At 45.5% G+C, this 14,144-nt stretch overlaps 1 protein-coding gene across 2 annotated transcripts in view; it reads left to right on the forward strand.

Annotated features, from left to right (window-relative positions):
• The first annotated feature begins 18 nt into the window (after positions 1-18).
• PPP2CB (protein phosphatase 2, catalytic subunit, beta isozyme) overlaps positions 19-14,144 on the forward strand; it is a 14,432-nt gene continuing 306 nt past the window's right edge. Inside the window, exons 1-7 of one of the 2 annotated variants that reach the window (XR_774876.1) lie at positions 19-253; positions 8,538-8,747; positions 8,981-9,154; positions 9,704-9,793; positions 11,888-12,049; positions 12,912-13,030; positions 13,654-13,997. Coding sequence is in view for 1 of the 2 variants with exons in the window: in XM_010575528.1 (XP_010573830.1) it covers positions 152-253; positions 8,538-8,747; positions 8,981-9,154; positions 9,704-9,793; positions 11,888-12,049; positions 12,912-13,030; positions 13,654-13,726 (930 nt within the window). In the remaining variant the exon portion in view is untranslated. Of the gene's footprint in view, positions 254-8,537; positions 8,748-8,980; positions 9,155-9,703; positions 9,794-11,887; positions 12,050-12,911; positions 13,031-13,653; positions 14,135-14,144 lie in introns of those variants that run through there. The other variant, XM_010575528.1, reaches the window with a different exon arrangement.

Here is a 14,144-nt window from a genome sequence, read left to right on the forward strand (position 1 = left end):
GGGGGGGGCGGCCCGCCATTACGCGGAGTATAGGCCTAGCGGTCCCGGTTAGTTGCGCCGTCTACTTTTAGGTGGGCCCGGGTGTCGCGGGGCCTTCCTCGGCCCCCGGCCTCGGCCCCACGCGGCGGGCGAGGAGGCCGCCGCCGCCATCATGGAGGAGAAAGGTTTCGCCAAGGAGCTGGACCAGTGGATCGAGCAGCTGAACGAGTGCCGGCAGCTGAGCGAGAGCCAGGTCCGCAGCCTCTGCGAGAAGGTGAGTGCGGAGGCCGGAGGAGGGGACGGGGACAGCGCTGGCGTGGGCTCGGCTTCTTCTCCTTTCTAGGGCCCGGTGAGGGATTCCCCCGGCCGGCAACGCTGGAAGCCGGAGGGGTTTGACTCGGGGTTGGGGCTTGCGGTCCCTTAGCCCCGCTGCTGGGGGAGCTGAGGGCAAAACCTAGTGAAAAAGGCAGTGGGCGTTGTGTGGGGTACTGTGACGGGGAAGCAGGTTTGCTTCTCCTCACTTTGCTCGCTGTGAGAGCGTGATGCTGCCTGGAGTATCTCTGAGGTGGGGAGTCCTCTTGGATACAGCGACAGTATATTTCTGGCGTTAAAAATGCCACGGTTGTAGGGTTGGTTTTTTTTCCCCACACATAACTGTCCGCAATAGCATGGTTTTTACCTTTTGGCTTTGGGTTCACCTGGGTCGCGGGGGAGGCTCAGGGGTGATGTGGGCAGGGAGAAGTGTATTCTGTCTTCCGGGGGCCTCACCTTGCGCTTATCTCTTCCTTCTCGTCATGTGTAGTAGCCACGTACTAAAAAGTCAACCCTGAATCAATGAGGAGACCTTCTGACATCTGATGTGTAATCTAGGAAAGCAGAGGGGGATAAGAGATAAGCTGTAGTGCCGACCTAAACAGAGGCTTACAAGCTGCTGAGGGAGACTAAAATAGGAGAAATGCTTGGATAAAGGACATCGCCTGCTATTTTGGACAGTGGTTTTGACAGTGAAATTCCTGTTTGGACTTGTTTAGTGTAGACTGTCAAGAGCCTTTTTGGTTTTTTTTTTTTTCTTTTCAATCAGGAGACTGATCTTTAGACTTTTGTCAGATTTTGTCCGAGAAGTTAAATCCCTCTGTGTGAACACTCCCTCAATACTGCAATCTGTGTCTAAGTTAGGATTTTCTTTGGACTTGGCAAGATGTCACAATTAAAGAATTCAAGCGGTAACAAATGTAGTAACAGAGATTATTCTATTTGCTCCTTATCTCAGTGACCAGCAGGGACCATTGCTGTGCATCAGGTGGGCTAGAGAAGCTCTCGGCTTCCTTTCCTGGACGGACTGATAATTATCAGGTGCAGAGGATAGAGTAGTTAGTTCAGCCTTCCCTTTAGCGTCATATTGCTGATGGTGAACTTGGCATTGTCATGTTATTACCTCTGTGTCTCGCTCGGTTCTCTCAGAAGTGGAGAATATTTTCTGATGCCTGTTCGTGGCAACACATTTTGGCCAGTGACTAAACATCTCAGTGCCAACTTCAGAAGACACAGTTGTTTCCTTCTATCGGATCCTCAGTAGACTACTGCAGTGATAAGGTCTGAACAGTAGAGAGGGTCTGTGCTGCAGCCTCATAATGTGCCAGGGGTGCTCATCGGGAAGGTAGGAGCTGTTTGTTTGAATGCCGCAGGCAGAGACTATGCAGGACTCCAGGCTCTGGCTTCCTGGCAAATGCTTTCACTGGTGGTCCTGAAATCTAGCTAGCCCCCACCCAGCCTCTGTTTTCTTTCTCCCTTTCCCTTTTCTTTATCCCATGCGGTCCGTTTGTTTTATGACTCTTTCTCCAGAGCTCCATCAGTTCAGAGGGAGTGTGGTGAGAAGGGCTGGTGCCGCAGCAGGGAGTGACAGCAGTGGCTTGAAGAGTAGATAGATCTTGAAGAGTGAGTAAGAGCTCCTTGTGGCTGTGCTGTCTCCTGTGTGAGGCCCAGCTAATAAGCCTGAAAGAATTTATTAGCATGATCTGTGCCCTGCTTCAAGCATTGCTGGTTGGGAACTGCTGTTCTAACCAGCAAGCTGTTACAGAAAAACATTTCCCTTCTTCTCCGGCTGCGTTGTTAATTAAGGAGCTGTGGCTGCTGTGTTTTGAAAAGCTGGAGGACAATGCCAGCAGGTTGTGGCTGTACGTCAGGGCTGGCACAGCAAACAGGGAGAGTGGCAGCTCAGCGCACCGCGTTGCAGCTGGAGGTGGAGAGGGTGTTTGTCATCCAGATGATAGGTGGGAACCCTGAACCTGTGGTGCACGGCATGAGATGAATGTCATCTATCACAGCACCTCGTTTTCAAGGGTGAATGAAAGGCTGATCGGAAGAACTTGAGTATGAAGTAAATACTCTGCGATGCTCTTACCTGCCTTATTCTTAAGTTTTTGGGGAGTGGTTGTGTTACCCAGCTGGTAGTGGAAAGGAGCTTACAAAAACTTTTGGGTGTGCAGGCTTGCTTTTGGTGTGAAGTAGCCCTGCCAGAAAGCTTGTTTAGTTTGTTTCCTTCAGATAATATTTGGAGAAACCCTTACCAACCTTGTCTCACTTCTTAGCACTCCCTTTTGTGTGACAATTTTCTAAGAGGCCAAGCACAATAGGACCTCTTGCCGCAGGTTTAAATTTGTGCAAGAGTTCAGTCGTGAAAAAAAGAAAAAAAGGTTTAAATCAAAATGAGGGATTAAACACCCCCCCCAAGAAACAGATCCCAGACTTGCCTTCTGTGGGTCACTCTTGTTTTTAATTGCTGGCATAATGGACAGTAATGAGGGAAAGATTGGGCATAGCTAGGGTTGATGAGGATATGCCAAATTATGCCAAAACTCTGAAAGTTCTTGAAATTTGCACCTGTAAAAATCACATTCTGTCATCACTTGTCCAGTTACGACATAATTTTGGCAGCTAATCAGTCTTGTATTCTTCATGCAGTTAATCAAGATGTCATCTCAAGACAACATGAAAACACTTGTTTCCCGTTCTGCTGGTCTTTAATGTGAAATCTAGCTAAAATCATGCTGACATTTAAATGATAATAGAAGGACAAACAATTATGATCACTGCTGGAGCTTGTAGACACGAGAAATGTTCCAGCATGTTGGTGAAATGTGTGTCAGATATCTCGCATCTCATACTACTTCTCTTAACATCATGGTCTTAGACTCTCTTTACGGTAGAAGGTTGTTAAAACCTTTTTCCACTCTTATTAAATAGGCAGTGAAAAGCTATAGAGTTCTGCCTTTGATTATGTCTGAGCTTCATCAGAGGTGCCACGGCAGCTTTCTGTGCTGGTGCTAGCTTTGAAATTGTTAACCTGGATACTGATAGCAGGGTAGTGCTGGCTGTATCGAACTGCCTTTGAACTTGCCCAGGTTGTAACCTGTATTTTGGACAGCTAAAGTCAGGCTAAAAGGCCAAGAAGTTGGATTCATTTAATGGCAAGCACTCCCAAGTTTGGACTTGGAAATCTCTGAATACTTAACATTTTAAAGTTCAAGTCAGGTCAGCAAATTAATTCTGGTGCAGGTGAGGGAGTTGAGAGCCATCCTGCTTACCCCAGGGAAAAGGGTTTTTTACCAAGGTAATACAATGGGATATGAAAGAAGGCAAGTAAAAGGCTGTCTCTTAAATTAAACACAGGCAAGCAACCATCCATAACTGTCTCTCTCTTTGTAGCTTCTTTTTTCTGTGTTCTTTGTATGTGTAAGAAGGGTTACAGTCTCGTTGCTGTGAGCAGCTTGAGGGCTTTGTGCTGTGAAGTGGTGGGAGGAGAAGGATTCTAATCGCTAATGAAGACTTGCATTTCTTGTACGGTTATTGAATGGTAATTGTAAACTGATTCTTCAAACCAAGCAGCAGGAGCCAGTTGATGCTGTAGGGAGTATTGCTGTTACTGGCACGTACTTAGGATGCTTCTGCCCTCCGAGATCATTTCACCTAAGAATAATTTTAGGAGAATGAGTTAGCAGCTCTTCTGCACTAGTTGGTGAAATTAGTATGAGTGATGGAGCCAAGTAGCATCCTGGATGCTGTTCAAACCATGAAATTCCGAGTGTCATGTTGAGTTGTGGCCAGGAATATTTCATCTCTTCAGTGGTGATGCTCATCCTGGGGCACGCTGGCGCAGGTGCGTCTAGGAGCACCTGTGCACCTTGACGGTCCTTGTCATGCTTGAGGCTCCAGGGTGTCCTCTTCTGCCTTGTTGCTGAAGGGCAGGACACCTCCATCTCTCCAGCTTCCTTCTCATTTGGGGAGAATCTAGCTGGTCCTTGTTCTGGCCAAGCTCCTTGAGATTTAATACCCTCAGTACACTTGTCGACGTAGTAGCTTGGTCTGTCGCAGCTGATGGAATTACGGTTCAGTTGAATTTTTATCAGAAGCTCCGTGGCTGGCTTCTCTGATTCCTGAAGTAAGAGCCTTTATGGGTCAAACTGAGCTTGTGGTGCTGTCAATGAACGTTCCAGAAGGAGTTGAGTTTCTGTGCTCTCAAAGGATCTTGTGTGTAAAGGAGGTGCTTGGGGGTCTTTGTTTTTCCCTAGAGAAAGCACAATGCTGAAAATCTGCCTCCTGGTTGGATCATAATCCCCTCAGCCATGGAATCAGCCTACACAATTATCATAGACAAATCTAAATAGCATAATAGTTGATGTGGATTTGATTGTTAAGTCTCTCACAGAGGGATTAGTCTCCTGGTGATCCTGATGGTAGTCTCAAAGCTGGTGTAGCATCTCAGGTTTCGGAGCAGCGCGTTAATGGGTTGTGTTCAAGCCCTGAGACCGCTCGGTTTCCTTTTGCAAGGACAGCACAGTAAATTATTGGGACGTGCATTCTCCCGCCTCTCTCCACGCAGGTCGAGGACTGGACAGCAGACAATCTTGTGTTCCAGTCTACAAAGGTGACCACAGAACCTAAAACTGAGAAAGAGAGGGGAGCTGAGATGACGGGCAACCTCACAGCCAACAAATAGTCTTCTCTTCCAAGTAATTTTGAGCACAGGCATGGTAACTATTGTGCTTAATGGAGGTTTATTTAATAAAAATACCTAAAAGCTGCTTCTTTTTATTCTGACGTGGATATGGTTTTCATCGAAAACAATTGGGACACGTGCTTAGGTAGCTGATAACATTAGTTACCGTTTTCTAAAACAAAGGTAGCTAAAATATGACTTCAAGTCATAGTTATTTAACAGCCTTCTTAACTAAGCATATGATGATAAAGCAGGGCAGCTTACTTGCATCAGAGTTTTTTATCCTTGTTTTGTAATGGTGCTTTTGTTATTTTAAGTCATTTGACTTCCACATTAGCTTTGCACAGTGAAATACGTGAGCAGAGTGCATTGGTTAGTTACAGCTTTTCTAGGGTGTTTTTAATGATGCTTAAGATTTTAAAGGTCTCGTTCTGCATTAGAAAGTCATGTGAGGGCAAACTTCTGTGGCCAGCTGAGCTCAGCTCCCAAGCCTGATTTGAACCAGCTCTGCGGTGTTAAAACGACAGACTTAATCCATTAATGTGCCTGTATGTTTGTCTACATAGTAAGTTAAATAGGCTACACAGTAACAGCTGGTAGGCAGCTTAAGAAGCTGCTGCTCTTCAGCTGCTAGCTCCTCCTCTCTCCTGAGGGGAAACTTCTTGATTCTCCTAGTACCAACATTTCAGGACTCGGCTAGCCCACCTTCCTAGGATGCATTTAACGTGAGTATGTTTGCCCTATTATTGCACAAAAGGACCTCTTCTCTGTTGCCTGTGCTGCTTTACCTGTACGTGTTCTCAGGATGGCTGCACGGGTTTTCATGATGGGCAGATCAGAGAGGTGGAGACTGGCGATGTGGTTGAGACACTGGTAAGTATGCATGATATCTGTGCAGTGTCCCGCATCTTTTCCCCGGTCTCTTGAAGTAAGTGGATTTCTTTTTACGCATCTGGGAAGGCAGCAGTGTGCGTGATACAAAAAGGCAGAAAATACCTCACACCTTTTGTGGTTGTTAGCTCCAGCTTATAACGAAACCCTGTCTGTTGCGTTGTGCAACAGTCAGAAGACGTTGAGCAGCTGTTTTGTGACTGTTTTGTGTTTGTCTCTCCCAGAGGGTCGAAGCTCTCAAAAGGTGCTATGGGTGCTTTTAAAGATAGTTGAACAGAATTTGAGTGTTACTATTGCACTCAAAGACGCAACGTGTTCAGCAGCTTCCAGTCAGTTTAGAGCTGCAAGATAGACCCCATGTCATCAGGTCCATGTGCAGGATGTGTCTTTGAGGATCAAGGTCACATCCCTTGTGTTACATACAGTGGAAGGGGCACCCTGGATGTTGTCCAAGCCCTTGGCTGCTTGGATTTTAGTTATTCTTTCTGAATATGAGCTTTCCTTAAAAGAGGCAGGACAATTAACGTTTGAATGTGAACACAGGCATCCTTGGGGAGCCCACTAAGGGTGTCCTCGGTAAGCAGCTTCTTCCTGGTAGCAGCAGGTGGGAGCTACGTCATCCTGAGCTAAAGGACTTGGCGATGAATAGCCCGATCATCGCCTGCTGGTGACTGTTCAGCACTGGTGATCTTCCATCCCTTTTGTTCAGATTGGACTGAGCCTATCTGTGGGTGTTCTCTGCGCCTCAGCTGTGCCTGGAGCGCTGATCTGCATCAGTTGATGAGCTGGAGGCAGCAAAACAAACATGCTACTTGATAACGATAATAAGGTGATGCAGACAGGCTACATTACATGGCTGTAATGAGCAGAGGAGCTGCTGGGTGTAGAGGAAGAGATGACTAAATCCGGGGATGCCATCCCTCCATCTGTGGTCGTTTTGTTGCCAGCTGGGTACAGCCAGGGAAGCTGCTTGTGGCTCCGTATGTTTAAATTGCCTCTGACTTTGCTTTCCCAGTTGTATGTGACCTGCCTTTAGAAGTTGTTAAACTGTTGTGTTTGGAAGAGGATTGGAAATCTGGCAGGCAAAAAGTGCCCTGGGTGAGAGAAGCACCTGTTGCATATGCAGTGATGTTCTGTGCCAGGTTAGTAAAGTGAAGCTTACGAATACTTGTTTTCCTCGGTAGCTTAAGCAAGAAGAAGAAACCTGCCCCTCTGCAAGGGAAACGGATTTGTTAGTTCCCTTGTGTTCTGGGAATGTGCAGAGAAGGCTCCCTTTCCTGACATATGGCTCCAGTCGTCTCGTACTCAACCACAATGCAATCTGAAAGCGCAGTACCTCCGGAGAGCTGGGGCAGCCCCGTCAACCCCCAGTACTGGTGCTCGCATTGGTTACTGTTTGGCAGAGTAACACAGCTCAGCTCATGTTGTGCCGTAGTGGTTGCCCAGCGTTTCTGCCAGTTGAGCAGCTTTGTCGTGTGCAGCCTTTCTTAGCATCATCTCTGCTCAGCGATCACACAATGAGCTGGCTTTGTCGATGTGGAACGAACATGCTGTTCATAGTGCCGTTTCCAATGGCATGGACCCGCTGCTGAGAAATCTGATCTTGGGAGAGCACTTGAGGTTTGTGGCTGTGCAGCAACAGGGGGAACCCTGAGGGATCCCAGAGGAGGAAGGCGGTGAGGAGTAGCTGTCAGTGCTGGCGGAAGAGTTATTCCAGCCTGCTGCTGTGTTGCCAGCGAAGGTGGAACGCGAATGGTTCCACATGGCTGTGTGGGATTGAGAGCAATCCGTTGAGCAACTGAGGTGGTAGTCAGACTAAAATGTGGCAGGAGGGAGTAAGTGCCTCATTGCAAGTCAGATGACTTCTGATGGAAGTCTAGGAGGTTGTAGTTTTCCTACTAGTGTAAGTACCGAATAATATCTAGCTTTATGTGTGCTTTTGCAAATCAGGTTGTTCAAAAAACCGTAGTAGTTGCCTGAGCAGCGTGCACTATCTCCTCTGGTATTTCTACCCTTACAGCAGACAGCAAGAGTATTGACTAATCTCTGTTCGTACGAGTTCCACACTGAACTCTTGCTGACAGGACATGGGATGGCCTGCAGTACTGAGGGGACAGCTGTGTTTCTTGAGATAAAAGTTTCTAGGTATTGTGAAACTGAATACCACTTGACTTTGGCAGTCAGATTAGAGTGGTGAGTGCTGCCGTAGTTCACGTAGCTGAGGTGAACAGGCATGAGCTCTGTAGAGTGTACAGATGGAGAAGTCCGTCAAAATCTGTATGTTAAAAAAAAGAAAATCAATTGTGCTTAATAAGATAACGTCTGCCCATGATGCTAATGAAGCTTGCTGGAATAGTGTTTTGTCTTGTGCTTCATTTCAGGGGAGGCTGGGAATTAACTTGTTTAGTTACTTTGAATTTATTTGTCAGTGCTTGTGATACAATAAGATCTTCACGGCCTGGCCTCACAGTAGCAAACCCACTTGTCTTTGTGCACAGGGATTTGTAAAATGCACTTTGTCTTTGCTTACCCAACAAACTGTGTTTCCAGTAGTTACCTTCAGCTGCTGGAGTGAAATCAGGTTTCCAGTGCAAATGCAGTGGAATAACATCTGCACCTGCTTATGAAGGAGCTTCCTATCTTTTTGTCCTAAATGTTTTTTTCTTGCTAGGCTAAAGAAATTCTTACGAAAGAATCGAATGTTCAAGAGGTACGTTGCCCCGTCACCGTCTGTGGGGATGTCCACGGTCAATTCCATGACCTTATGGAACTCTTTAGAATTGGTGGGAAATCTCCAGACACAAATTACCTGTTCATGGGAGACTACGTGGACAGAGGCTATTACTCGGTGGAAACTGTGACTCTTCTAGTAGCGTTGAAGGTATGGTTTTCTACAGCAGCCTTGGGCAAAACTGTGCTTTCGGGGAGTTTTGAAAGAATTGCTCCTCCCATTGATGCTGCTGTTCGCTTGAGCTAGACGGACATAAATTGAAATGCATTAATGGACTCATGCTATCCTATAACAAAGCTGAGTGCTTGACTGCTATTTGAAATACTCTGTTACTATTTCTTTCCATATTGATGGTGTTAAAGACGAGTTTTCTTTGTCAATAGGTGCGTTACCCAGAACGTATTACAATACTGAGGGGCAATCACGAAAGCAGACAAATTACACAAGTCTATGGCTTTTATGATGAATGTCTGCGAAAGTATGGCAACGCCAATGTCTGGAAGTATTTCACAGATCTGTTTGATTATCTTCCGCTTACAGCTCTAGTAGACGGCCAGGTAAGCCTTGAATAAGGAAAATGTTCCATTTCATAGAGTTATGCAGACTGTATTATCTGACTTCTACATGAACAGTCTCAAACAAGCTCCCTTAACTTGTGATCCAAAATTTTTTAAAGCCCATGTATTTATTGTGAGTTTGGGGAAGAATTTAGTGAGGCGTTAATACAAGTAGATGGTGTGGGAAGGCTTTTGATTGTGCTGCTGAAGGAATGGTAGGGTATTGCATGTAGGGCAAATTTTAAATGACTGCTCAACAAGTGGGGATCCCCTCGTGATACATCAGATGCAAGTTGAGCTGTGGCTGTGAGGCAAGATATTCTTAAAACGGAAGGCAGGGTACCTTTGCTGTTGCGTAGATCTCTGTATGCAAGGTGCAGCCTTTTAGTTTGTTTCCTTCTGCAGGAATGAAATTTGGTTTCTCTGCTGCAAGGGTGAGACGGCTGTAATTGTAAAAGAATGATAACAGAGTTAAAAGCAGCTATTTTTGAGATCAGTCTTCCCATAACAATATGCGCTGAACGCGTTGCTCTTTTTTTCCCGGAACAGATATTCTGTCTCCACGGTGGCCTCTCTCCATCCATAGATACACTGGATCATATCAGGGCTCTCGACCGCCTGCAGGAAGTTCCACATGAGGTAACAGGAAAGGAAATGCATCATAAACTTAGATATCTGTTGATGGAAAATGCAAATGCAGCCTCACACTGAAATCCATTTAAACAGTGAAGCACATGGTATCATGGTTTAACCCCAGCCAGCAGCTAAGCACCATGCACCCACTCACTCACTTCCCCCCCACCCAGAGGGATGGGGGAGAGAATTGGGGGAAAAAAAGTAAAACTCATGGCTTGGGATAAAGACAGTTTAATAGGACAGAAAGCAAGAAAATAATAATAATGATGATAATAAAATAAAAGGATTGGAATATACAAAACAAGTGATACAAAATGCAATTGTTGACCACTCACTGACCGATGCCCAGTTAGTTCCCAAGCAGCGATCTGCCCCAGTCAACTCCCCCCAGTTTATGTACTGGGCATGACATCACATAGTATGGAATATCCCTTTGGCCAGTTTGGGTCAGCTGTCCTGGCTGTGTCCCCTCCCAACTTCTTGTGCTCCTCCAGCCTTCTTGCTGGCTGAGCCTGAGAAGCTGAAAAATCCTTGACTTAGTCTAAACATTACTTGGCAACAACTGAAAACATCAGTGTGTTATCAACATTCTTCTCATACTGAACCCAAAATATAACACTATACCAGCTACTAGAAGGACAATTAACTCTATCCCAGCCTAAACCAGGACACATGGTTACACAGTGGATTATTACCTTTTAAGAGCTATAGCAGATGAACATACATTTAAGCAAAACACACACAAGTCAACATGCTTTGATTACAGCAATCTACAAAAGGAGAGTTATGGGGTTTTCACAGCTGTCTTTCACAGAATCATGGGATTTCTTGACTGTCACACTGACTCAAAGAATAGTATTTGGCAGGGGACAGTGTTTACTACCTTCAGCCTCATCACAGACCTGCTTGTGAACAGACAAGCACCATGTGAAGTCATGTTGTGTCACCATCCTTCCTCTCCAGCCAGTCCTTTCTTCTGTGGTGTTTCACCTTGTTCATCACTTTCTGGGGGCACGAGATCAGGACTGAAGAAACCACCGTCTGAGCTCCCAGGGTAGCAAATGGCTCTTCCGTGTTGGAGTGGTTGGGGCTTACAAATGACTTAAATGTTCCCTGATTAAAATTAACTGCTTGTCCTGCAGTGTCTTTGGTATAACAGCAAGAGCAATGCATTAAGGTCTGCCCAAGCCTTCCAAAAAACCTGAAATAAGCTGTGTCAATTACTCCCGGAGTTGGGGGGGGGGGGGACTACCTGGTGGGACATGTACCTGTAGTTAGGTGTAATGATTATATTGTTACTCTGGGGTTTTCCCAGTCCTGTGCTGCGTATCTGTGTGCTGAAATCTGGCCATCCTGAGGACCTCCACGGGTAGTCGGTGTGATCCCTGTCGCAGAGCTCTGATCGGTGGGTAGGAAACAGAAGCAGGCTTGGATAAATACTAGAGTGTCTTTACTGTCCCTTAGTACCTCAGCAAGAAAAGTCACTCAGCTTCATTTGTGACTGTTAGAAGACGTACACGGGGATGTTTTTGAATATGTCAACAGTAGACTGTTTAGGACAAGAAATGAAATGATTAATACACTGCCAGAAGGGCTGCCAAAGGCTTACATCAATCTCTGGACCAGTTAGTTCATAGCCTCCTGCGGGTCATTTACCTTTCTTTCATTTACTGCAACTTGGCTGGCACCAGTGAACCCGCAGTGTATCCTTGGACATGCATACCTTCTCATGTGGCCTTTTTTATTATACTGTGAGAGTCAGGAGTAAGAATGTGGATCTGCTCTCCGTGTCTTTGTGTCTCTGACTAGTGGAAGTGCAATGGTAAACAGTGTGCGTGGAAGAGGAGGTGGGAACAGTTTTTTGGTTACATGGACTCCTTTCTCAGTCAGCTGTGTACGTATTCATTTCTTTGGGAAGGATGCTGACTGATACAGTAAGTAACTAGCCAATATTTTGTGTGTTGAATAAACTCACGTGCCTTGTGCAGAGAAGGACATGCTGCCAGTCTTTTTACTGTAAATAAAATACACTTTAAAAGTGGCTTTTTATAACGAACTTGCTAGTGATCTAATGAAGAATGCTTAATCTTTTTCAAGGGTCCTATGTGTGATCTGTTATGGTCGGATCCAGATGATCGTGGCGGCTGGGGTATATCTCCGCGTGGTGCTGGCTACACGTTTGGGCAAGATATTTCTGAAACATTTAACCATGCCAATGGTCTCACACTGGTCTCCCGTGCTCACCAACTTGTCATGGAGGTAGGGCAAGCACTCTGCTAGAGGGGGCTAACAAAACATAGATGCCAATTCTTGTCTCCTCTGCGAGACTTTCTCCTGATGGGTTTGCATAGGCTGACAGCTAAATGTTATGCAGGTAAATATCAAAGAGGGACTTCAGTCATGTGAAAACAACAAGAGACATGAAGTGATGTGCTTTGGCCTGCGATGTAAATAAAGGGATGTTCTGCCCTTTTTTCCCCCTTCTCCTCTCCCTGTACATTGTCAAAGGGACCCTGTCACACCCCATTTGTGGAAGTAATAATCTCCTTACATGCTGCTTGCTCTACTTAAACTGCTGCTGCGTTAAGCAGGCTGTCCTGTAATACTCAGCAGTCAGATGTGGCAGGGATTAAGCCACAATTTTGGTTGTTGATAGGCTATTCTTGTACGTCTTGCTGGAAAAATGCCAGGTGGGTCAATGGAGCAGATGTATTTTTAAAATCTAGTTCAAGTAGATCCCTTAAGTAGTACTGTGTGTCAGAAGTCGCTTGCATCCAGCAGGCAAATTCTTGTTTGTGGTGGATAAAAGCTGAAGGCATACCAAAAAGTCTTGAGGTTTCTTTGTGGTACAATCCATAATTTATATAAAAAATGAATAAACACACGAGTGGCGAATGGCCGATCTCTCTGTAGAGTGGTTGAAGCTGGTTTTGCTAGGTAACCACCACTTCTTCTTGTGGTAGAGTACTTCTTTTAAAACGAAACTATGTCAGTTGGGAATACTTAGGAGAAGACTACAGTTTCACAAATGCCTTGGATCATTTCAGGCCTTCAGAGGAACTTCAGAAGGGCTGAGGTTTGAGGTTTAACAAAGACCTTTTTTTTTCTCTTTTTCTGGCAGGGTTATAATTGGTGCCACGACCGAAATGTGGTTACCATTTTCAGTGCGCCCAATTACTGTTATCGTTGTGGGAACCAGGCTGCTATCATGGAACTAGATGACACTTTAAAATATTCCTTGTAAGTAACCTGGCTCGGGCTGTTCTCTCTTCCTAACCGTTCTGCATTATGAGGAATGTCTGATCCTTTCCAAAGGGGCTCCTTTGTGAAAAGCCAGCTCAAACCACTCTGGAGTTAACATTGTGTGCTCTACCTGCAAGAATATCTAAAAATAAGTAGTGAGTTAAGCTCTTAAAAGCTTCTCCTGGGTACTGCATTATCTCCTCTTCTTGGCTCTCTGGAGAGTTGGAGCTTTTGCATTTTCTTAATCCCTCTATTGCCCAAGCTTGATGGAGAGAGTCAAGAGGGATTGATTTTATGGATTGGTTTTTATTTTTGGTAGTACTACGCTTTGTAAAGATGGGTGAGAGAGGCTGAATTTTGCATTCAGCTGAGCTCACGTGAAAGTAGCGATGGGCTGCTGAAGTGCTGACTGCTGGGGGCTGTTCACTCCGTAAGCAGCATTTCGACCAGCTGATGAGTTTAAACTCCCATGGGTGCTTGTTTTGGGACCTGGAACGTTTTATGTGGAAGCAGCTGGGATGAGTAAAGCAACAGCAGCAGGAGAGCAAGTCTGGTATTTATCGTGGCATTGGGAAATACCTTGTGGAGGAGGGAAAATGATCCCTTTTTCTTTCCTGCAGCCTCCAGTTTGACCCAGCACCTCGTCGTGGAGAGCCTCATGTTACCCGTCGTACCCCAGACTACTTCCTATAAACCTCTCCTAACCTTTGTAGAAGGAAGTACACCTGGCATTTTAAAGAGCAACAATATTTACACGTTTCTGTAAGAAATCAGGGTTCGTCTCAACTTAAAATCCCCATCATGGACCAAAATGTGCCATACAGAGGACAAAGAGCGTTTAGCACAACTTGAGACTGAATTCCTTACAACACTATATATATCCTATGCCCATCAGTCCAACAGTCAGTTTGCCTGCTGTATTTGTAGTCATTGTTTTTCTTCTGGACTGTTCAGAGAGGAAAAGGTAACTCTAATAACACTTCCATCTCCTTTGATGCTTCTTTGTAAATTTTTAGTTCTAGTGTTTAACTGGCATGAATTAGAGTTTATTTTCGAGGGAAATGCACACTAACTTCTCCCCCCCCCCCCCCCCCTTTTTTTTTTGTGGCCA

The sequence above is a fragment of the Haliaeetus leucocephalus genome, unplaced genomic scaffold (assembly GCF_000737465.1).
Source record: "Haliaeetus leucocephalus isolate CR32 unplaced genomic scaffold, Haliaeetus_leucocephalus-4.0 Scaffold484, whole genome shotgun sequence".
Taxonomy (NCBI): domain Eukaryota; kingdom Metazoa; phylum Chordata; class Aves; order Accipitriformes; family Accipitridae; genus Haliaeetus; species Haliaeetus leucocephalus.